General features: G+C 45.2%; 1 protein-coding gene across 4 annotated transcripts in view; it reads left to right on the top strand.

Moving 5' to 3' along the window:
• The window catches only part of Suv3 (Suv3 RNA helicase), an 84,746-nt gene that overhangs the window by 21,137 nt on the left and 38,241 nt on the right, over positions 1-25,368 (top strand). For 3 of the 4 annotated variants that reach the window (XM_089578269.1, XM_089578271.1, XM_089578272.1), the window contains 3 exons: positions 10,363-10,532; positions 23,345-23,396; positions 23,599-23,912. In XM_089578269.1, the coding sequence (XP_089434395.1) occupies positions 10,363-10,532; positions 23,345-23,396; positions 23,599-23,912 (536 nt within the window). The remainder of the gene's footprint in view (positions 1-10,362; positions 10,533-23,344; positions 23,397-23,598; positions 23,913-25,368) is intronic. The other variant, XM_089578270.1, reaches the window with a different exon arrangement.

The following is a 25,368-nucleotide window of genomic DNA, read 5'->3' as shown; positions in this document are numbered from 1 at the left end:
ACCCATAAAGTATGTACCAGCACTGATAGTGCCTTCCCTTGTACATGTTTACATCGCATCATCACATCACTTTAATTTCCTTAAAGACCCCTTGCGGGGTGTTACATAAGGGGTACAATACTGCGATTTACAATACTGCGATCAACACAGGACATTTTTCTGTTGCCATGCAGGTAGCTAAAGTCGTGGTTGTTTATTAAAAGGAGGTCAGGACATTTTTAGAAAACTGCAGGCCAATACCTGTACTTTTTTTTTTTTCCAAGGGCTTAGAATGAATAATGCATTGACATTACTACGATTACTCAAACACTCTGTAATAGCAAACTGCCAATATGGATTCACAAAACACAAATCAACAGAGCATGACTTACTAGATCAAAAAGAATACATATTACATAACTTTGGAGCTCTAACTTCTGACCTTAGGCATGTTTGTCGATTTAAGCGAAGTTTTTGATACACTAAATCATGAAACTCTGTTCAAGAAACATGACTATTACAGCTTAAGTGGTCATTCCCTCTGTCTCATTAAATTATACTTCAACACTCTGTTTCAGTATGTTGTTGTAAATTGCTGCTTTTCCAGCATGTTAAAAATTACAAGTGGCATGGCCCAGGGCAGCATTGTGGGACCACTTCTATTCAACATATACAGGGTGTCCCAGCTAACTTGGACCAAGATTTATAAAAAAACTAAGCAGTCTTCAGAACTGAAATCGTGTGGATGTTGTTAGGGTTTATCTAAGGTTATAGTACCAATTTTTTCGCTCCTCCTATTTGAATAATTAGTCGAGATAAATAAATTAACTTTTTAAATATAGCTTGAAACGTTCAGGCGTCAATAGGAAAGTTGTGGAGCTCCACAAATATTGCCCAAACCAGGAACTTCCAATGAGATTGACTTAGTGTGGCTGTTTTTATTCGGGAAAAACGAAAGCCCGCGGAGTTTAAAAAATACCACATGACAGCGCGCTCCGTGCACCCGAATTCGCTGCGATTACAGCGCTCTCATCCGTGCTTTTTAAAAAGCATCACTCGCTTCGCGCCTTTCGTGCTGCCCAAGACAGGGCTTCGCGTTGTGCTTGGTTCCAAGATAAGCACCAGTGGGTTGGGTTCGGGTGGCAGTTGAAAGAAAGCGCGACTTCCGTTTTTCATCGTGATTCACACGACGTTATCAGGCCTGTTATATTCGTCTTTGCTTGTTGGGATCTTGCTCCCAAATTCGAACTCATGAGATTGTCAACTCATGAGATTGTCGTCGTTCCTCCGCATGCATTCTGCTAACGTGAGAGCACAATTATCGTCGCAGAAACTGGAGCCGCACTTTCTTTCAACTGCCGCCCGTACCCACTGGTGCTTATCTTGGAACCAAGCTCAACGCGAAGCCCTGTCTTGGGCAGCACGAAAGGCGCGAAGCGAGTGATGCTTTTTACAAAGCACGGATGAGAGCGCTGTAATCGCGGCGAATTCGGGTGCAGGGAGCGCGCTGTCATGTGGTATTTTTTAAACTCCGTGTGCTTTCGTTTTTCCCGAATAAAAACAGCCACGCTAAGTCAATCTCATTGGAAGTTCCTGGTTTGGGCAATATTTGTGGAGCTCCACAACTTTCCTATTGACGCCTGAACGTTTCAAGCTATATTTAAAAAGTTAATTTATTTATCTCGACTAATTAATCAAATAGGAGGAGTGAAAAAATGCTTCTGTAACTTTAGATAAATCCTAACATCCACGCGATTTCAGTTCTGAAGAACGCTTAGTTTTTTTATAAACCTTGGTCCAAGTTAGCTGGGACACCCTGTATATCAATGACATATGCTACGCCATGAGCCCTGCGTTGGCTGCATCGCCTGTCGTCGCCCTTGCGAAGGAGCGACTGGACTGCTTCCGCTGGCTTGGTGCTGCTGCTGGCTTGTTGTGGCTGGCCATTTGCTTGCATGTCTCTCTCCCAGAAACTCTACATAATTGCATGTGCATCATCTGAGGTTCTTTAATCTGCACTGACATTGCACACCGCGGGAATGCTCTGCTTCCGTCAAAATGAGTTTGTTGCAGTCAGCATTTGATCCCACGGCTTTAGACTCTGTAGCCACAGGTGAGCAGTCGCCTGTTGTGCTATGGCCAGGGCTTTTTGAGTGGGCACACATTGCATGTTCGCGTTTCAAGGGCTCTTTCCATGTCTCGGCCTGTTGAAGTGGGCGTGCTGCAGAGCTCCATTTTGTCGCCCTCTCTGTTTAATGCGGTGATATCAGTGGTGAAACACCAAAGCTGCCAAGCCACCAAGGTGGCCAATTTTTGCAGGTTTGGTGGCCCCCTCAGAAATAATGCTAGGCACTAAATGTATAACGAAAACGAGTGAGATCTCAAGCTAGCATTTTGTTACATTTATTAGATTTTGTCTATTACTAGCATTTTGTTTTGGTTTTAAACCAAGGAGCCCCGAGTGACAAAGGCTGCACCATACATTACAGCGATAATATTACATGTATTGCAGTAGTTTGGAGTTCGAAAAGATCAAATTCAAATTCTTTATTTCTGCCTTGTAAACATACAGACAGCGGAGGCGCAGAAAAAGCTGAGAAACAGCTTGACTAAGCCGCAGCCCCCTTTCGCTTGGCAGCAGCTTGACAGCAAGACTTTTAATACAGAAGGTGATAACAAGTATACAATACAAGAGAAAACGAAAGAACATTATACAATATTGACACAATATTCACATTGGGTAGACACAGGTAATGAAAGCAAAGGAGAGAAAAAAAAAAACACAAAACAAAAATCCTACATGCTAGCATACAAAGCACGCAAAGACCTGTTTGACGAACTGAAAAGGTCAAAATTATTATATATATACGCGTTTAGCAGGGACGGAAGAGTGAACTGCAGGCGTTCTCTACCCGAGTTTAACCGTGGGGTCGGGACTATCCACGTCTCCGCATGCCTTGTTGTGTAGCTTGCATCTCGGGTATGCAGTTCAGCTAGTTTACGTATGTGGTTTACGTTTCTACGTGTTTCGAGTTTAAACCGGACACTCAAGCGATATTTATACAAGTTGTGTATTTTTAGCACACCACTTTGAAGAAAGAGATCTTTGCTTGGCGAGTCCCAGGGGACATTGTAAACATGACGAAGGAACTTTTTCTGAAAAATGTAGATACGCTGAAGACAGCTAACCGTAGCTGTGCCCCACACTAGATGGCAGTAGTTTAAATAGGAGTAGAAAAGTGAATTGTAGAGGAGTAACTTTACTGTTCTTGGAATGACGTATCTGAGCCGACTTATGACTCCGGTTATTTGAGCCAGTTTCGTGACAATATGGTCCGTGTGGTGTTCCCAAGACATGCTGGAAGAAAAAACTACTCCAAGGCATTTAAATTGTTCAACTATGTCTATACGTCGCGAGTTTAGTTTAATCTCGATGGGGGAAGGAAGTACTTTGTTTTTAGGACGAAATATGACAGCTTTTGTTTTCTTCTCATTTATACGCATGTATCTGGATTCGGACCACTTTTGTAATTCACTCAAGGTGTCATTGCATTCCCGAACAAGGAGATCAAGATCATTTCCAGTAAAAAAGATGCTAGTGTCGTCAGCGTAGATAATAAATTTTGCGGCGGAGTTAATGTTGGAGATATCATTTAGGTACATATTAAAAAGTAATGGTCCCAATATACTACCCTGGGGAACGCCAGAAGTAACAAGTTTTAGTTCAGATGTCACATTGTCTATGCTTACAGCCTGTTTTCTATGCGAAAGATATGATTTCAGGATCATTTGAGCCAGTCCACGAATACCACAACGCTCCAAGTTTTTCAGGAGTACACTGTGGTTTACTAAATCGAATGCCTTCGATACCATCTACAACTGATCTACAACTGCCATCAAGATACCATCTACAACTGAATATTTTAAAAGTTATGTGTGATTACTATTATTTTTTTTGTCTTAATGCGAGTGCGGCAATCAAATGAAAACAAACACTATAGCTGCTTTGCTAAGTGCTCTTACATATTATATTTAGCACCGGTGCCGTATTGCAGTGCTTTCAAAATGAGTGTATCGGCAGTGGATTCCCAAGTGCGACATAGAAGGCGATCATTTTCCCCTCACCCTCTTTTGTTTAGTCTGCTGAGGCGTTAGTAACGGACCGGCTATGGTGGTGCCACAGAATTTAATTTCATCGAGCATACACAGTTTTGTCGAAACTCTTTGGTAACTGCAGTGGTGTGGTAATTTGCAGGCCAGACATTTCATCCGTGGCGCAGGGTGCATTGGGCATTGGGCCCTAGTGCACCTAGTGCATTGGGCTCTCCCTACTGTAGCGGCGTCAAAGATGCGACCACTCTCATTGAGCGCTGATCCATCTCTGCCTCTATTTCTTCCTTCACTGGAAAACACAAAGAAGAAATCGCAGCCACTAACTTGAACCACTATGGATGCAACAAGCCGAGGGAGCACAGTTAGCGGACGTTTCCAGAATTAGCCGTGAGAGGGATTTCAGTGGTGCCCCTAAAGGCAGTGCTCATGGCGTATATGGGTGGTTAGTTGAATACATCATATATGCAGACAACACCAGCCTGTTTTTGTCCTCTCCTGACATGAGAACTAATCAACACTGCAAATAAGTACTAGCGTCACTGTATGTTTGGTCATCATTAAACTCATTAAAAATAAATAAACAAACTGTGATGTGGCGTTGAGTGCCGAGGCTTCCTAGCTAAAACGCTGAGCCGGAAGCTTTGTGTGATGATCCTTTGAGACATTGCTACAGTGTCTACCTATCTTCGTTATCTTTTTAGTTGTGTCGTGTTCTCTGACGCCAGTCTCGTCCATTACAATACCCTCCCACCGAAAAAAGAGCCATCTTGGCGTCTTAAGGCACAGAAAGAACGGGCGGGTCATAGTAAGGTTTGAGGTGCCCAGTGTGTACAGTTCACAGCCGTGGCGACAATGGTCCGAAGAAGGTGCGACTGGCCCGACAATATAGTTCACTGGTGAGATTTGCTGAACAACTTGCTAAGGCCCGTGGCAGTGGGAAAGCAGTTTCGTTGATAAACCAGGAGGGGTGGAAGGGACCCAGAGCCAAATGAGAGAGTCAGATGGATGTGATGGTTCAGGGCTGCTGGGTTCCCTGCTATGTTTTTGGTGCCACTGGTGCTGAGTGGTGAACGAGCGTGCAAGCTGGCAGCACTCTTTGGTGCACTTATGGGCTGTGCAAAACGGAGTCGTTTCAGAGGAGTCAGGGCTATAGCAGAGAATGATATCCATAGTAGACATGGGTTTGCAGCCATAAAGGAGGAAAAAAAAAAGAGAAGTCTGTCTTAGTCTGTGTAACCGTGTTATAGGCATACGGGAAAGAAGGAAGGACCTGGTTTAGGACTTTTGTCTGGGCTAGTTGGTGCACTGCTAATTGACAGAAAATACAGCGCAAAAGAACATGGAAATGAGGGAACACTGTGCTTGTCCTGTCTTAAGTGTTCCCTCTTGTCGGCATTCTTTTGCGCTGTATTTTACGATCTGGTCCCAGTGTGAGTGAGCAGAGTCACTGAGGGTGTGGTTGAAGTGCTCGGCAATGCTGTTAGTTTGGGGGTGGTACGCTGCTTAAGCAGTGCTTCAATGGCATTTGAAAGAAAAACGCATCTGCAGTCACTCGGCAGTTCTTATGGGACGCCGTGGCTCAGAATGACACAATGAAGGATGAAAGAAAATCATCGGCTGAGGGCAGGGCCAGCGTTTTCACATAACGCATCAGGTGGTCTATGGTGACGATCACCCAGCGATTGTTACCTGCATGGTCGGAAGTGGCCCATAGAGCTCGCTTCTGACGTAGTCGTAGGGTTGGCCAGGAAAAAGCAACGGCTGTAATGGGGTAGCTGTGTGAAGGCATTGGCAGGTGGGACATGAGCGGATGAAGGGACAAACAAAGCGGTACATACTGCGCCAATACAGCGAGGCCCACTTATAAGAATACTGGTTATAACAATATATCGGATATAACAATGGTCAGTCATGGCACCATCAGCTTTACCATGGGTTCTATGGTAAAATAAACTGCTTATAGCAATGCTGTCAAGGCACAGCATTGGTTATAACAATTAAATCTGGTTATTGTGTGTCAACCATTTTAGAAAAAAAAAAACAAACAAGGAAATGCTACAACCACACCAGCAAAACCATGCTTACAACACAAAAGCACGCTCGTAAGGGGGCCAACCAATGGACTAAGCCGGCGTAGCGACACTGCAGAAGCAAAAGAACCCATGAATGCGTTCCCCTGAGCAAAAGGCCCATGCAGAGAAGAAAGTAGGGAGCATGGTAGAGAGCCTTGGTGGAGCAGTCCATTATTAATGTTTGTAAGGGGTGCGCCACTCGCAGAAAAAAATGCACCAACACGTTTTTCTTTGTTTTTACACTCTGAGCTATGGCTGGCACCGGCAGCGTGTACGTTGTCCCATCTTCCGCTGTTCTTCACTAATTTCTCCACGGTCCCCGCTTCACAAATTTCCCATGTCCCAGGGGCAGGCGTCATCGCGTCAGGCGAGCTGCTGCATTGCTGCATTGGCTACGCGCGCCATGCGTACCCCTAATCAGTCGGTGCAGTGCGCATGCGTACAGCCAGTGCAGTTTTTATCTTTTCAGCTGTCACCACACCCTTGGTTCTGCATGCTTCTTGAATTTCCCGTAAGAATCACTTCCAGGAAGCCGGCTTGATTCCCGTGATGTGGAGGTGAATGAAGCTCCCGCTGGTGCAGTGATGGCGGTGCTTTGGTCATCGGTGAACATTGTTCCGGTCCCCTGAAGTTCAAATTAACGAGGTTTTACAGGCATTAAAACAATCAAACCCCTCTGGGTATTTACTGTCAATAAATGCTCTGAAGTTTGTCATCTTTTCTTTTTTTTGGCACAACCATTGCAGTGAAGAATAGGTAATGCTTTTTCATGTCGGGCACATTTCTGAGATAAAGATTGCCGTGAAGGAGTAGACAGGAAGGTCAGGGTAGAGGCAATCCCGCTGCTGCTCGGCAGGTGTGTCAGCGATTTCAAGTGATGAGAAATCATAATCATAGACGATGTCCGAGTGGGAATCACATGGGCGCAATGAACAGGACGGGGCATCCGCATCGTACTGCTTGCACCCAGAGCGATAAATCCTCCTAGAGATGTAATGCCCGACGAGTGAGGCGCCAAGAGGGATCCTTGAGTGAGTTCAACCAGAACAGGGCGTGATGGTCGGTGATGACATAAAATGGCCGGCTGCAGACGTGAGGGTGAAATTTGCCAATTGCCCAAATGATGGCTAGACATTCCTTTTCAGTCACAGAATATTTAGATTGTGCTTTAGTGAGCATGCAGCTGGCGTAAGCAACAACTTATTCTGAAAATATTTTCGTTGGGTGAGAACAGTGCCTAGGCCCATGCCTCTGGAGTCTATATGAATTTCAGTTGGTGTGTTGGGGTCAAAATGGCGAAGGATTGGAGGAGAGACCAGGAAACATCATATGGTTTAGAATGCGGCATCACAAGCGGGTGACCAGGATGATAGGTTCTTGCTGCCGGCGAGAAGCTGTGTTAAAGGGGCAGTGACGCAGGCAAAATTGAGTATGAACCAGTGAAAATATCAACGCAAGCTGACAAAATTTTTGAGTTCTTTTCAAGGTGGTCAGTTTGGGGAAGTCAGCTGCGTCAAGTTTTGCAGGATCACCGAGAACGCCGTCCTTGGGAGACGAGATCGCCTAAGATTGTCAGCTTTTTTGCAGCAAGGCAACATTTCTTCAAGCTCAATTGGAGTCCCGCATTGGGCAAGGCAGGTTAGAGCTCGCTGAAGATGGTCTAGATGGGAAAATCTTTAAAAAAAAAAATGACAGTATCATCCAGGTAAGATACATGTCTCCCATTTGAGGGAGATGTAGAGACAGCAGGGTTTCCTTGTTGAAATGCTGAGCCAGAAGCTCTGTGTGGCGATCCTCTGAGGTGTTGCTGCAGCTTCTACTCGTCTTGGTTGTCTTATCGCCGGTCTGGTCCATTACAAAACAGAAAACTAAGGTCTCAATTTTCTATCCAAAGGGGCAGCACATAGCCAGTGCACCACTCCTCTATTTGGCCAGCGCTCCCACTGAGTATGTGGAGATGTTTATATTACCTGGTGTAATGTTTACTGCTACTATGACCTGGGACACCTGCATCAGCAAAGCATATGTAGCTCTTTCCAGGTCTGTCTGGATAATCTTGCGGAATAAGTGCATACTGCCTGCTGAAACAAAGTTGAATTTTTCTTATGCTTCCTTTTATTTCTATGTATCATATTGCTTCATTGTCTGGGGGAAAACTACCTCATGCAACATTCAGAAGCTTCAAACTTTGCAGAAAAGTGTCCTTCGCGTAATTGCTAACATGCCATATGATGCATGGACGTGTCCTATATACCTGCATTACAAAATAGTACCTATGTACAGAATGTTCAACTACAGGTTTGTGTCCTATAAGAGAATAACAGCTGAAAATGACACATTTTTGTTCCAGCATTGTGACACCTGCACTACCTCAGACATTGTACACGACATGAAAAAGCATTACCTATTCTTCACTGCAATGCAAAACTGACTTTTCTACACTGAAATTCTATGCTGCCTAAATACTTAACACGCTATTTTATGATATGTTACATCGTATGTCTGTATCTGCTATTCGGAATGAATTTGTAGGCTATCAGTTCCTACAGTATTTGCAAATTTGCATAGAATTGTAAATGACGTGTACATCCATACATGCTTTTGTGTCTTAATACTACTTGTAAGCACAAAAAGTCTTGTTTTTGTATATTGTGTCTTGTTTCTCTGTGTGTCATGAATTTCTGTTGTGTGTAATTATGTGAGCATTTTATTCGCTACAAAACTGCCTCTTTGTAGGGGTGGCGGGGCTTGTCAAGTTGTCGTGATGACTGTTTTTTTTTCTTGCTTATGAAGAAAACTGAAATAAATTGATTGATTGATATATTTTTTCTTCACTCTCCTCTTTTTCTCTCCATTTCACTTCACTATGTTCACTGCATTGAAAACAAGCACTAAAAATACTTGTTAGCGAGCAAAAGAAGCGGCAAAGGAAAGCATTGCGTGGCGAAAGAGCATGGTGGGTAGACGCAGCAAGCTCAGCATTCGATGACTCCCGTTCTTGATATGCTGGAAACTTCATTGAAGTATTCTCTGTGGCAGCTGCATGGTGGAGACGCGCCATCATATCGTCTAAAGTACATCTAGCACCATGGTCCACACTGATCCTTCCAAACTAGTAGATTGCAGCAGCTGCAAATTACCCATTGCGCTAATTGGAAACAGCAGCCCTTATGAGTGTTGGGACGCCATTGAGGTTGCTGAATTCATTGTTATTTTGAATTGTCCTGTGGCACCACATGCCTGAAGTTCTCATTACAGACAGAGGGACTGCATTTTCTGAGAAGATTCTGCTCCACAGTGGCACTGACCCTCACAGGGTGACTAACGTGTGCACAGAACAAGATCCTTACAAACATGCTGTCACTGTGCTTGTACATAAGAGTTGGCCCTCTGTGGTGCTCGTGTACAGCACAGCCGTAGTTGATGACCACGGCAACTGATCCATGAGTTTGCCTCAGAATGTGACGCTGTGGGATTCTTAGAGATTCCTTGGCATTCGGCCAGTTGCTGGAAAAGACGGCTAGAAGGAACATGTCAGACATGTAAAGCCTGTTTGGGGAGCTACTTTTCCTCGCCTTCTGTGGTGCCACACTGTTTCATGTTACCATAGTGAGAACTGCCCAGCTTGCAAGGCCATGTACATCTTGCAGGACTGTGTTTATCTTGGGAGTCATCTAGAATGTATGCGGTGAACACTGGTCCAATGCTTTAGGGAGTCGCCTCACACAACTGAGGAATTGTGATTAAAATCCAATAGAGTGTAGCCACCGAATGGTTACAAAGGAAACTATTTGTTTTTCCAAAGTCTTGATTGTTAGCACCGTTGGGAAGGCAGCTGACTGGTTGAAAATGCAGTGTGTTGCATTTTCAGGCTTACTATCGGTGTCTGGGCAATGGGGGGAAACGCTACAGTGTCTGTATCATTCCACTGTGTAAGAGGAGAGGGCGTGTTCCGGCTCTGTAACTTCCGCTCCATTGCTAGAAAAAGTTGTCAGAGGCAGTGGTGAGCCTGCGGCCAGCTCATTGAACATTGAAGGTGTGACTGAACTTGTAGGAGCCCCCTTTGTAGCAGCAATTATTCACTCAGCAGATGTCAACCATAGTTCTATTAGATGTGTGGCCCTAGGCACCATAAAACTGCAGTACTGGGAAGTCCCACACTGGGGACAACTGTGTTGTGTGTGTTTTCCTCTTGCAGATGATGTGGCCATTGTCGATGAGATCCAGATGATGCGTGACCCGCAGCGGGGTTGGGCCTGGACCCGAGCCCTGTTGGGGCTGGCAGCCAAGGAGATTCACCTGTGTGGGGAGGCAGCGGCCGTGGGCCTTGTGCGCAGTCTGCTGGCCTCCCTCGGAGAAGAACTGGAGGTAGGGGCAAGGTCCTTGGCATTGCATCCTTCATTTGGTATTCCGGGGCCTGAAATGGGGACAAGAGTTAAGGGAGAATACCTGAGTAATTTGCGATTGGCTGGTGACATTGCCTTGCTAAGCCACTCAGGACATGAACTGCAAAGCATGATCAACGAGTTAGACTGGCAGAGCAGAACGGTGGGCCTGAAAATTAACATGCAGAGAACCAAAGTAATGTTCAACAGCCTAGCAAGGGAACTGCAGTTCGCAATTGGTAGCCAGGTGCTGGAAGTAGTAAGAGAATATGTCTACTTAGGGCAGGTAGTGACAGCTGATCCAGATCATGAGAGGGAAATAACTAGAAGAATAAGAATTAGGTCAGGCGCATATGGCAGGTTATCTCAGATCATGAATGGCAGTTTACCAATATCCCTCGATAGAAAAGTATACAACAGGCGTATCTTACCGGTACTCACGTATGGGGCAGAAATGTGGAGGCTAACAAAGAGGGTTCAGCTTAAGGACAACGCAGCTAGCTATGGAAAGAAAAATGATAGGTGTAACGTTAAGAGATCGGAAGCGGGCGGAGTGGGTGAGGGAACAAACGCGGGTTAATAATATCCTAGTTAAAATCAAGAGGAAGTAATGGGCTTGGGCGGGGCATGTAATGCGAAGGCAGGACAACCGTTGGTCCTTAAGGGTAACGAAGCTGATTCCATGAGAAGGCAAGTGTAGCAGCGGGCAGCAGAAAGTTAGTTGGGCGGATGAGATTAAGAAATTTGCCGGAATACGGTGGCCGCAACTGGCAAAGGACTGGGTTAATTGGAGAGACATGGGAGAGGCCTTTGCCCTGCAGTGGGCGTAGTCAGGCTGATGATGATGATGATTGACTGGTGCTTGGAGTTGGGGTAGTTCAGTCGCAGTAAATGTTGGCAAGCGGATGGGCATGTCACTGCCCCGAATTTAAAGTTTCTCACAAAAATCATCACAGGCGAATCTACTACTGTGATCACTTAGCCATAATCCAGATCCATTCACACAGTGCAGTACTGTGTATTGCATTACAGGTACCATCGACACTGCTGTTCAATGTGTTTTTGCAGCGACAGCTGTTAGAGGCCTGTTCTCCTGGGTTTAGCATTGCAGTACTAAAGTCAGATTCAACTCAAAGAACGGAGCTGCTTTTGCCCCTCAAAGGGCCCCCTGCAGCAATAGAGTCGTCACAACGGCATGAAGCTGTGGCGCTTGCGGGGAAAACAAAGAAAAAAAGGAACAAAAAGTGTTCCTCCGTGCTTAAGGCGTGCACATACTTATACCAAAATGGTCGCCTCTGCTGGCCGTGTCTGCTCGTCGGTGAAGCCGCCAGATTGTGCTCGTAGCACTTGTAATTTGACGTTAGTGCCATTCACCCGTATCCCAAAGTAGAATTTGATGAAAAATGTTGATTGTGTGTTCCGTGCAATGATTTGTGTACTGGGTGCCAACGATCACTCTGTCATTTCGTCTCCTGTGTCATCTCTCTGCGTAATCAGGGGACCGCTGCTGTTCACAGGGTGGCATTTGCATTGTTTGTTTGCCAGTGATTCAGTATGGCTTTGGCTACGCAGCTGTTGATGACGTATTGTGCGACGGTTTCGTTTCTTGTGCGTGAAGTGTGTGTGTGTGTGTGCAAATCGCATTCCCGTTTCCGGGCTTGCTTTCCGTTAGGTCCCACGTATTCAGCGGCAGTGATAACTCATTGCTTCTTCTTATGCATTTCTGGCAATGTGCCAGCGATCGTAACTGGTGGTGGTTATAAAATAACTGCCAGTTCTTGTTTTTCGGTGATTGCGTCAGTGTGTTTTCAATATTTGCATGATGAATAGCGGCCGGCGATAATGCTGGGGAAGAGAAATAAGATAGGTGGTGAGTGACATTGTATAGAACATAGCGGCGCTGGCTTTGGTCTTAGTTGAAATAAAACCTTGAATTTATACGCTTTCAATACTCTTTTCATTCAACAATCTATTCAGATTAAGGTTTGTAGTAATAATAGTATGGACAACTTTGACCGGTATCTGCCGGAAATGTACAGCAGTCAGTCACTATTTCTTGCACCCACAAACTGCTCAGAAGTTTATTCTTCCATGAATGCTATAAAAAACAGTAAAGCTCAAGACTCAAATGGCATGCAGGTGATCCCGGTAAAGTACGTTCTTGACCTAATCTGTCCAGTTATCACTCATATTTATAACCTAATTTTATCTACAGGCATATTTCCTGAAGAAATGCAGGTCGCTCGTGTAATACCCATATTTAAACATGGGGATAAAGGTACACTAAGCAATTACCGTCCAATTTCCATATTACCTATTTTCTCAAAGGGAATCGAAAAAATATTACACATAAGAATTTCTTCATTTTTTTCGCAACACAGTTTGTATTCTGACTTTCAGCATGGTTTCAGACGGCACCGATCAACAGAGACGGCCCTTGTAGCACAAAAAGAGATCATTTTAGAAGCTTTTAGCAAAAGAGAGATTATAGCAGGCATCTATATCGACTTTACGAAAGCGTTTGATCTTGTAAATCATTTCATCCTTCTTTCCAAGCTACATAGATACGGAGTCCGCGGCATTGCTCACACACTGCTTAAGTCATACCTTGGAAATAGAACTCAGTACGTTGACATAAATGGCAGTAAATCTTCCGTGCTGGCTGTATCAACTGGAGTCCCGCAAGGAAGCATACTTGGGCCACTGTTATTCATTATCTATGTCAATGACATTGTTCGATGCACAGACAGCGCTCAGTTTGTCTCGTACGCAGATGATACGACGCTTTTTGTTAAGGGCAAGACAGAAGCAGACATTGAATTGCTGTCGAATAAAGCGCTTGGCGATTTACACCAATGGGTTAACGCAAACTGTTTAAGGATAAACCCGCCTAAAACACAAGCAATTTTATATTCACCAAAAGGAAAACATCAGCTGACTTCATTGAATCTACGTCTAGGTACAGATCGCATCCAAATAGTCGATACAGTGAAAATACTTGGTGTTCATTTCTCAAAGCATTTAACTTGGAACAAACACGTTGAGTACCTTCAATCGAAAATATCCAGTGCTGTTGGTGTTATTGCGAGACTGAGAGAAATTTTGCCTACCAAGGTTAAAATTATTCTCTATAATTCCCTAGTATTATCTCTTCTTCAGTACTGTATTATTGTCTGGGGCACGACTGGTATGACTGACTTAAAAAAACTGCACTTACTTAAAAAAAAAGCAGTTCGGTATATCGCTAATATGTCTTTTTTGCACCACTCGGCCCCCCTTTTTGAGAAATATAATGTTCTCCCAGTGTTTTGCCTATATAACTATAGGTTAATGCTAATATATAAATCTTTTGTGAAAGAAAAAAGTAATTTTTTAATATCTTTAGCCCAACTACAAGAAAACGCCAGACCTCGCCTTACGAGGCACAAGGAAAAATGGCTTGTACCTACACCTCGCACCTCATACCATACGCAATCTTTGAAATATATTACTCCCACATTACTCAATAGTTTAGAGTCGTCGAATTTCGATCCAGCATACGAACCTAAACGTACCATTAGTCTGTTCTGTCGGCAGAAATTACTATAGTTGTCTTAGATCTTGTAATGTGAGAAGTTTTCTGCGCTGTAATTATTGTACACATGTCCCTTGTAGAAATTTACTGTCGCTTCAATTCGTTACATACTGTGTCCAGAATGTCCAACACATTGTACTTCATCTGTTTTTTTTCTTTGTTTTCTTTGTTTTCTGTGTTTGAAGCGTTACAAACGGTTGTTTGCCTTGCAATGTTGAATTTGTATTTATTTGTTGCGCTTGAACTATATTGCCTCTGTAATATGTATCTGTATTTATTTTTCCTTTGTTATAGTGATGTTGTTTCCGACACGCTGCAGTGCCACCATGTAGGGGGCCGGGGCCCCTGTCAAGCTGTTCTTACAGCTTTTAGTCCCGGCTCCTACCTTTTCGAAAGGAAAGGAAATAAAGAGAGAAATGAAATGAAATGAAATTATAGCTCCGTACCCTTGCTTTATAGCTCCGTTTATAGCTCCACCTGAAGTGTGTACCATGTAAAGCGTCTAGCTAGCTGTTCGCCTTTTTGGATGTGACAGGCTCAAGTGTATTTGTTCATGTTGAGGTCAAGTCTATACTTTTGGTTGCGCTATATTTTTATCTTTCTTGTTGCAGCTTTTGCTTAATTTTCTGGCCGGTGGTCATGGTCAAAAAGTGCCAAGCATTAGGGTTTTGGTACTTAATGACAGTGAATATGTTTCAACTATCCAATTACTTTCTGCATTTCGTTTTCCCTCTGAGGCCTTTTGCCACATGTGCTTGCGTTGGTGACCTGTGATAATGTGTTGCGGCAAAAGGTGCTTTATGAAATTGGTATGCACATGTGCTTTGAATTTGCATGGTGCGTTTGGTTACATTCTGGAAAAATAATTGCAAGCGTTCATTAGGCATAGTAAAGTGACTTTTGTTGTCTGTATTGTGGATCACAAATGAAATGTAGTACTATACAATGGCATTACAAGCCAAGTAGAGGTACCGTATTTACTCGCACATTTCGCGCTCTCTGCTGTGCCAGACCACCAGCATGTATGCGGGTGCACGCAAGGCAGGCTTGGGAAGATGGGCGTGGCTGTGTTGCCATATGCGGTTGCAAAAGGTGTGAGTGGTGAGGGCATGGATTAGGCACCATTTACCTGGCTTGCTCGTGCTAGCGGTCGCTTTCCCGGACGATCAGTTGTGCATGCACCCCAATCCGGAACTACTGAACTGTTCTGTTTGCTGCTAGGCAGCCGGGCCACACACAAAGGCTCTATTTTATCATGCCTGTTATCTCCTTTGCCTCACACTGCTGGCTTCACGATTGTATCATTGCACTTTTGTTGCTTTAAGCTTTGCACGCCGCTGTCATGCCATTCTGCAGGGGACTACATAACGTGATGTGGGGTGGGATTGGGGTGTCGTATTTGGAGTCAACTTTTTTTTGGCCAGTAAGGGATATGAGAAGGGGCACGGTCTACAGATAGATGGCAACGTACAGTATATACAGCGCATTATGACCTTTTTAGCATTTTTTAGGACATGTTCTGAAAATTTTCGCATAATTTGCACACCCCCTTTTGGAAGCCTTAATTTTTAAAAAAAGGCGCAAATTATGCGAGTAATTGTGGTAATTGATAGGGATAGCTGTGCACATTTAACATGACACGCAGCAAGGAAATAATGTATAACACCGTAAAACTTGTACTGCAGGCTGTGGGTACTCTGGAAGCAGTCTGGAAAGCGTTGGCCATGCATGTTATGCGCCAAGCCAGTCTATGGATGTGCAACATGCTTTGTTGCTGTGCTACTATTTATGAGTGGCTCTTGAAATTGTGAATTGGAAATCATTGCTGGCACGGCCACCATTTTGTGTTCAAGGTCAAGAACTCCCCATCCTCACTGCCTTACTGGCGTGGCCAGCCGCTCGGGTATGTGCTTTGAAGCCCAGCACAGTCCTGTCCTTACTGCTTCACCAGAAGGCATGGCCAGCTGCTCAAACAGTGAAGGCAGGTTGCTGCATTTAATGTCAAGAGCAGAATTGAACGCCAGGTTGAACACCAAACGGATGTGAGCAGTGCATGGCAGCATTCTTCACAACTCAGCCGGAAGCGGACATGTGCACTCGGCGTAAAACTGGGAGGGTCGTACCACCTGTCAGAGAATACTTTTCCAGCTGCACCATTTCAACTACCTGACATCGAAAACATTGCTCAGAGATCTCATGCATAAAGTTATAAATTCATTCTAGCAAACAAAATGTTTTTTTTTTTTGCATCTTCATGAGCACATTTGACAGCTCTCCACTAAAAAGATCACGTTCTTAAGATACAAAGTGTTGCAGAGTGCTAATCAAACAGTCGCTTGGTTTGGGCTAGCTGGTAACAGTTCTTCGAAAACACAGCGCAAAAAGGACACGGACGACACAGAACTGGACGGGACAGGCACTAAACATAATTAAACATAAACACTCATGTCGGCAAGCCGGCCATGGGAAGCTTCCAAGGTAGCCATGTAGGGCAACTTTTCAGGAAGCTGACTCAGTTTAAAGCACTATAGGTTGGTTGGTTTATGGGGTTTAAGGTCCGAAAGCGACTCAGGCTATGAGAGACGCCGTAGTGAAGGGCTCCGGAAATTTCGACCACCTGGGGTTCTTTAACGCGCACTGGCATCGCACAGTACACGGGCCTCTAGAATTTCAGCTCCATCGAAATTCGACCGCTGCGGCTGGGTTCGAACTATAGTTAAGCTCGATTGAATGAAGTGAAGAGCAGCCACGAATTATTTCGTGAATCGGGAAATTTGTAAAATTGAGGAATATATTTTTCTCAAAATCTAAAATTGTAACCTACCGTGGCACAGTAGTATCTGCCTATAACAACTCATGCCCAGCCCGAATCGCCTGTGCGTGAAACAAAATGACTGATTCGAAGCCAAGGGGGGAGACGCTGCCGAGTCTGTCGTTCCGAGCAGCCCGTCCAGACAAAACCAGGGCTGTGACTTGGGTCCCCTGATGTTACTGCTGGCACGCTGCCAACAAGCTGCGAGACATCGTGGGCAAAATAAATGTGAAATCATCTCTTTTCTTACTGATTTCTTCCCAGAAACTGTTTGGTAAATCGGTTTTAGTGGTTGTTTGTTTCATTAATTCAGGTTCATGAGAACTTTGAACTCTACGAGTACTTGCTGGGAAATTAAAATTTGTTTGTTAGATTGAATAATAACTGCAGTAAAGCAGAATAGTTGACCTGCTGCAGTGGCTCAGTGGTTACGGCACTCTGCTGCAGACCCAGAAGGACGCAGGTTCGATCCCGGCCACGGCGGTCGAATTTCGATGGAGACAAGATGCTAGAGGCCCGTGTATACTGGTGCGATGTGAATGTACATTAAAGAACCCTACGTGGTCGAAATTTCCGGAACCCTTTACTACGGCGGGCGTACCTGATAGCCTGAGTCGCTTTGGGAAACCAAACCAAGCAGAATAGTTGGTTCAGAAGCATCACGAAGAACGCAGCATGACTCAAGATGCACAGTGAAGCAGGACCGAAAGATGATACACAGCGCAGCTTTAGAAGTAAAACTGTTTCAGTGGCACAACGTGTTACAGTTTATGTCAGAAAAAAGAGAGAACCAAAGATAATGGGCTGTTCAATGTGTATGCTAGTTTTGGTTCTTTTTTTTTTTCTGCTATATTTTGGCAGCAGCTGTGTACTTATACAGAATGTCAGTGAATTAAAATATCAATTGTGAGCGCTTTGTATCAGCTCGATGTTCCTTCTTCAGTAGTGTGCACCTCTTATTTTCTGCGTTCTTTATGCAGTTCTTTGAACTTGCATTTTGCATGAAGGCTCATTCGGATTCTTTGGACAGTTCTTGTAAATTCTCTCTTCTGTTGCACACTTCAAGTGGTCCAGAATCCTTACGAGGAAGCAGACATGGCTATCATACATCATTTGCATGTGTTGTCATTAAAGATTGTTGTCTTTGCATAGTTTAGATAAGTGCTGTGGATATTGTGGTGGAGAATGAATTAGCGCTGTTGCATTCCTCTAAGTCAGCATGGCGCTAGTGGCATCACTCGTGCATGAAATGTGCAACCAGTGCACATTAATGGACATTTGCCATATTCTGGAGGCGTTGATTATCCTGAAGCAGAACTATGGCCATGACGTGTGCAATGGAAAGCAAACTGACAATAACCAGCCCAGGTCTTTGTTATGCACCAACGTCACATGATACTGGGATGACTTTGCATTCCACTGCCACTGAAGTATGGTTGCAATGACTGGGATCAGATCTGCAGCCCACACACAGGGACTGAATCTCCTCCCCTCAGGGTCAGTACGGCCAGTGAATAAACATGAATGAGGATTAAGCAAAATATATTGAACATGTACCTTTCTTATGATAGCATGTCTCTACACTTCTGCTTTATATTTCGCCAGTACTAATTTGTATTCCTCGCATGGCATCCTGAGTTTTTACAGTAGCAACAAGTTTGGTACTCTCAACAGGATGCATGTAGACCGCATGTAATTCGAAAGTCTTTGGCCACACCATCTGCTTTTGAGTTGCTTGTGGAGCGCTCTCTGCAACCTTAAAGCAACTTGCAAGACTGGGACAAGATTCTTGCCTTGCCGAAGTTTACAGCTCTGTGGGTGCCTTGAGTGCACGGTTTAAAAAAGCAAACCCCCTAACGGCTTGACAGGGAGGTGCACATACTTTGGGTCATAATTGGCACACGCTATCGTTGACATTTGTGCTGGACATGTGCTGCTTATTAACAGCATCACCAATACTTTCTTGATAGATGGGTTCACTGCCTGTGTATTGGTTGGCTAAGACAGCCCAAATAGTAATTTTTGACTATCACACTGTGGCTGGATTACTCTAACATTTATATAACTTCAAGTACCATTGTGATGCATGGAAGAAGACCATTTTGATAAAACAGACTCCAGAGGCCAGTGAAAAGGTTGAGTTTTCACCAAAAACAATGCTGCTCAAAAGTGTGCCCAGTGTGTGACAAACTTCCAGGAACAAAATCATCCATCTTGTGCTCAGCAGTGGTATCCTGAGGCCTTCCTTATTACACAAGGGCGAGAAACACCTACAAAGCTTGCATTTGCAAATTCTGCTTTTAGGTCTTATCTGAAACTTATATCAAACACCATAGAAATTATACTGGAGGCGGGCTTTACATGAAATTGCCGGGCACCCTTCAGTGTTATACGGCAGAAAAAAGTTCAGCACGTAAGGAAACTTGGTGCAAGTAGCTGTAGGACTGCCCCTTGTGATAAAAGCTGAGAAGTATGCACATACATTTCGCGAGGTAGCTTGGTTCAGAGCACGTACTCGTGTGATCGTTAATTTTGAATGCAAGCACTTCGCAGCACCTTTCCGGTAAAAATGCGCCTTTCTTATCACACGAAACAAGCCCTTGCCCTGGCATTAGCATTGGCACACGAGCAGTGAGCTGACTTTTCTCGTCCCGCAATACCAAATATAGCAAAAGCATACTGGGAGTGCGAGCTGGAGGATTTTAAGTTGTGGCAGTTTACAGTCTCACAACATAGATATCAGTGACGTCTGCTATTGCAACTTGAGCCCACTAATCGATACCCACTGCAAGCAAAGACAATTGAGCATCGATATATGCAGCTCACCTCGCCGACTCTATGATTTTCAGTAAGCTACTGCACGCAGGGTTGTTAACAGTGGCTGCAGCGCGTGCTGGAAAGGTGCAGTGAGGACGCCGCTCAACGAAGCTGTTGCTATATGAAGTCCTGAGTTCGAGCATCATGCAAGTGATCTGCCTGATTCCCTATGAATGCTCGAAGCGCGCTGCTTAGCGCAGTCCTTCCCCAAATTCGGCACACAGTGGCAAAGCTTCAGGACGTCGAGGGAGACGATATTGCAGAAGCGCGCTCCTTGAAGCAATCTCTCACCCTCCTCAGTTTTTCAGTCTGCCGTCAGGTGCTAATAACTCCATGCAGTAAATTTGCGACAGTTAAAAACTTTACCGACCTGAAAATCTTTTTTTTTTTTACTGTGCCGTAGCCTGAACATTATATAGTTGATCCTCATTATAACGGAACGTTTTATAAAAATCCTTACTATAAATGAAAAAAAAAAATATACAGTCATCTATTGAAAACGAAATGGGACTGCAGTTTCATTCTACTTTATCCTGAGTTTTTACTATATCAGAGTTTACTGTAGCAGGGTTTTTTTGTATTTGCAAGTGATTTGAAATTTTGATTATTAGCATACCTCTACCTATAATACATAACCTTACTTGTCATGTAAGGCCACTGGACACGGTTAATGTATTGTGCTAATTGTACCAGTGTTTCTCATGTAATCTGTGATAGGCCTCAAGGGGGAACTGCTGTGGTGACTCGGTGATAATGGTGCTCGGCTGCTGACCCGGAAGATGTGGGTTGGATCCCGGCCGCAGCAGTCTCATTTCAATGGAGTGGTTGTTTGGTTGACACCAGTGTACTCTGCGGTGAATCCCAGCTGGTCGAAATTATCTGGAGCCCTCCACTTCAGTGTCCCTCATAGCCTGAGTTGCTTTGGGACGTTAAAACCCGTAAAACGAAGAGGGGGGGGATTTATATTTGTGTGCAATAAATCTTTCATAGCCTGAGTCGCTTTGGTACATTAAACCCCATGAACCAACCTTTCCATACCATTTTGTTAAGCAACTTTTGTTTTTGTTTTTTAATGTGGCAGCATTTAGGTTGTCTCACAAAAAAGTTTCTGGCTTCTCTGTCATGAAATTCCCTGATTGGTCGTGAGAGGTCACGTGCCCTTGTGACATCGTCATGACCTGCCTCTATGGGCCTACCTGATTGGTCGAGAGTGATCACGTGACTTCGTGACATCACAGCCTGCGCATTGTGGCATTGTGAGCAACCTGCCCACTGTGGCAGGTTGGAGTAGGCCCACCTTGGAAAGCAGGTTAAGTTGGATTAGTGGGTTGAATTTGTAATCTCTCATATTAATAGGTACTTCAACATTATAGAAGGTGATGACTTGTGCATACCATATAAGGTAAATGGAGCCAGTTCCAGCTGGAGCTTTGGCAGGAAAATCTGATGAACAACATTACACACTCATTGTAGACTCCATAGGAGGCAACCTAAATGCTCTTGGAATTTATTCTTTAAGAATGTGGTTAAGAAGGCCCCAAAGTTTTTAACATTTAGAGTGTTTGTTGATATTTGAACAAATTGGACTTCATTGGCAGCCAATTTTTACTATATGCATTTGTTTGGGAAGCAAAAGTATGGTGGTGTGCGGGATGGTTGGCTCAGTGTCTGGCCAGGGAATATAGTTGTACATCAATTGACTAACCGTGGTTGCCCAATCACATGTCCTTTGAATGATTCTGCACAGGACTTTGGTGCAAAGTGGTTTGTCGTCAGGGTGACAGCCATCTGAAAGAGACTTTGCTCAGAAAGTTTCGTATCAGACTGGCACCCCTTGTCACAAAACCCAGCTTTTTGTCGTCATTCCTACTGTCGGGCAGGGGGGGGGGAAATCTGACTGTGCAGCCTGCTCGTGGCCCCCCCCGCCACCGAATACGGGCCGGTGTAGTTTCGGCTACTAGGCTTTGTTTTGGTGCAATGCCAGCAGTGGGGATGGGATGGCCGGGACCCATCCTCTGGGGATGCAAACCCCCAATGGGAGTGGCAGCGACTCCCAGACGACTGTGAGGGCCAGTCGTGCACGTGAGGTCCGATGCCTGAGCGGAGGCAGGCCTGGGTTTATACTCAGGTTGGACCCACGAAATCCGGCCCGGAAGGCATGTCAAAACGCCAAAAGGTTTCAAATACATGCTACCTTCCTTCCTCTGCGCGCGGGGGCGTGCAAGTCTGGCTACCGACGCGTCGGTTTCTGGTTACGGAGAAACCAGGTCCGCGCGGGGGTTCATAGTGGCCAGGCTCTGAGGACCGCTGCCTCGGGGAAGCGGCCTTACGGCCGGCCACAGGCTTAACCGCCTGCGGGATGCCGGGGGATGAGGGCTTAGTACTGCCTCGTAAGAGTCTGGCGAAAACCGAAGATGTGTGGAGTACCGGTGGAGTAGGCCCGGGTCATCTCATCCTAAGCCACGTTCTTGGTTAGTGGCCCGGTCGCCCAGCCTTGAACATTCTCTCCTCTGTAGGAGAAGAGTAAGCTAGGGGAGGAAATAAGTGCATGGATGGTTGGAGGAAGCACAGATGGACCCCCCGGAGCGACCAGTTCTGAGGCCGCGAGGCCGTTGACGTTCTGGACCTCCACTGGCGATCGGGACTATCACACATACTTCCGGTGTCCGAAAAACCGCGAAAAACCTTCGACGGCTAGTAGCCGGCAGGTGGGAAAGGCCTTCTAGTGTGCGAGAGGAGCCCCAGGTAGCTACTGACCCCGTGTTAGGTTTTCCTGTCTCCGACGGTCGGAGCCCGTTGCGTATGGTGGGTGGTCGGGCATCCCGTGAGTGGGGCCGCACCATTGGGCAATCTCGATGCTCTCCCTGTCCTGGCCAGGCGGGCCAGTAATGGAGTCGAGATAATTGAAGGATCAGAGCAAAAAACTCGCTGTCCCCATTCCCTTCCCACGTCCCATTTCCCTTTCCGCTACTTCCCAGGGGAGGTCAGGGGAGCCTCCCCGGGCCCGCTCTCTCGGCTGTGGGTCGCTAATGTAGCATTTTCCCTAATATTTTATTTTTACACCCACGGGTGGTCAAATTACAACTTGCCTACGGGCCTCCTCTTTTATTTTTCAATTGGGTTAAGCCTGTTGTGTGTAAACGGTGCAGGCAGGGGCCTATTATTTTTATTTCCTTTTCGGTTGCCCCAACCTATTCAATGTCGGGCAGGGGCTTATTATTTTTATTTCTTTTCGGTTGGCCCAACCTATTCTTTGTCGGGCAGGGCAAAGCCCGTTGTGCCCTGGGTGGTGCGGAAAGGGCAACATTATTTTTGTTGTTTTTTTCTACCCACACTAATATATGTCAGGCAGGGCATTTGTTTTCCTCTAGCCCAATCTAACCTCTGTAGTCAGTGGAAAAGATGCATCTTGTTGTGGCGATGCTCTCATTGGGTTGCAGGACGCAAGTCCAGCAGCCGAATGAGAGAAGACCAGTCTTAAGGGCTTCTCGTGTACTAGCTTGGATGGCACCGCATCCTTGGAAAAGTTATTTTTACGTCTATTTTTTCATGGTTTTGTTTAAACCTTCCTTCCTTCGCCTTCAATTTGCAGGTCCGGAAGTACAAACGTCTGACACAGCTAGTGGTGGAAAACAGAGCACTTGGTGAGTATTTCTGTAAGTGGATACATTGTCGATTGGTGGCAATACTAAAACAGATGTTTCATTTTGAGAAAACAAGTGTTGCTTCAAGGCAAACTTGGTTGAAGCAAGTAGAGGGGGAGCAAATGTAGCTCCTCTGGTAAAGTGCTGATTATGATTTTGTGTAGCAGTATGGGCCTTTTTTTTTTTTGTTCTTCTTCTTTAGAGAGTTTGGAGAAGATACAACCAGGGGACTGTGTCGTTTGCTTCAGCAAAAGTGACATCTACCAAGTGAGCCTGCAGATTGAGCGGCAAGGGCTGGAGTGTGCTGTCATATATGGTGGCCTGCCCCCAGGCACCAAGCTGGCCCAAGCCCAGAAGTTCAATGACCCTGCCCACCCATGCAAGGTGCTAGTGGCCACAGATGCCATTGGCATGGGCCTCAACCTGAGCATTGGCCGCGTCATCTTCTATTCCCTTGTCAAGCCCTCCCTCAACGAGCGGGGCGAGCGACAGCTTGACACTATATCCTCCTCTCAGGTACCCACAGCGTACGTCCTTCAGTAAGGGCTGTCATAGCTTTGTGCCTGTCCGTAGTGCAGAGTACCAACTGCTGGATGTTGAAGCATGGCCTCTAGTTTCAGGTGCACTCGGGTCCACAGATGGCTTAACTATGTGCAGGGAAAAGGGGATCCTGGGCCTCAGGTTCACTTGCTTGCCGTCCGCTTTGCGCCACTGCTCGTGATTGGCCATGTGTCGTTACTGCTGGCGTGACGACATCTCAGGGAGGCGGTTTTTGTACACATCCGGTGAAAGCGAACCAGTAAGCCAGCTATCCGTGGAACCGAGATGCTGGTGTTCACTTCATGGCGTTCGCTTCAATGTAAACATGGTGGTTCCTCCATTTGCCTCCTTGATGTGCGCACTGCTGAGTGATCGCTATCAGCAGCCGAACGCATGTGAGGATCTCTTCAACATGCCTGATGATGCTTGTGGCGTCATTTCAGGCTTTCAAAGGGATTATAACGCCAGCGGTCCGCAGAACTACGAAACCAACTTGGGCTGCGATGACCATGGAGAGATGGCATCTGCGCGCTTTGGGTTTTTTGCGACCCTAGGCTTCCGAGTGGACGTTAGCAGAAGGACATCGGGCACTTCGTGGTGTGAGCACACTGACGGCCAGTTTATACTTGTTATAAGTGCAGAAAATGATGGAGAAGGTGCTCTTGAGAATCTGTGCTCCTCCGAGTGTCGCCATGCACATATTCCCTTACCACTTCCACCACCTCGCTACCAATTATGAACTGCTGTTCCCTTGTGAGACTGTTAAACAATGTTTCTTAGCAAATACAAAATTTGAATTTATGTTTTATACACGAGGTTCCTGTGCAGTAGTTCAGCAAATATCAGCCTTCTATGTACTGAATTTCTTCAGATATATAAGAAAACGTTAGCCCTACTGAATATCGGGCCACCGTGCAAAGCAGTTTTTTGATGTGAAACACAGATTGGCCACATGTGTTGCAGCAAGAAGTTTTTCTGCTTGACTTATCTCTCCTCCGAAGTAAGACATGATGTTGGGCTAGTTGGTTCCTAGGATCAGCAAATATAAAACTGCGCAAAGAAAACAGGATGGGAGGAAAGCATCTATAGCCACTGTATTGGTCCTTTTTTGTTCACTTTTCAGTTTTGTCTTTCTTGTAACGCCTTTCCAAGTGCTGAATCATTGATGTGTAGTGTTGTTAAATAAGTAAAAGTGGATTTTTGTATTCTCTATGTGAGCAGAGCACCATTTTGTGCAAACCATGTTGACATTTAGCGGTAGAACAAGCAATGAAGAGAAGAGAAAGAATGGATGCTGGTGCACCAGGTGAAGCTTGTTGTTTAGAAAATCCAGTCATGTTAGCCAGATCCTTGACACAGTAGACTTCGGCCTACCATACCTTTTAATGTATGTGCATTTGCAAAATGTGCATCACCATAACTTGCTGCTGCT

The sequence above is a fragment of the Amblyomma mixtum genome, chromosome 3 (assembly GCF_055824585.1).
Source record: "Amblyomma mixtum isolate Tamu chromosome 3, ASM5582458v1, whole genome shotgun sequence".
In the NCBI taxonomy this organism is placed as follows: domain Eukaryota; kingdom Metazoa; phylum Arthropoda; class Arachnida; order Ixodida; family Ixodidae; genus Amblyomma; species Amblyomma mixtum.
Note: the sequence above shows the minus strand (reverse complement) of the source record. Positions and strands in the feature narration are given on the sequence as shown.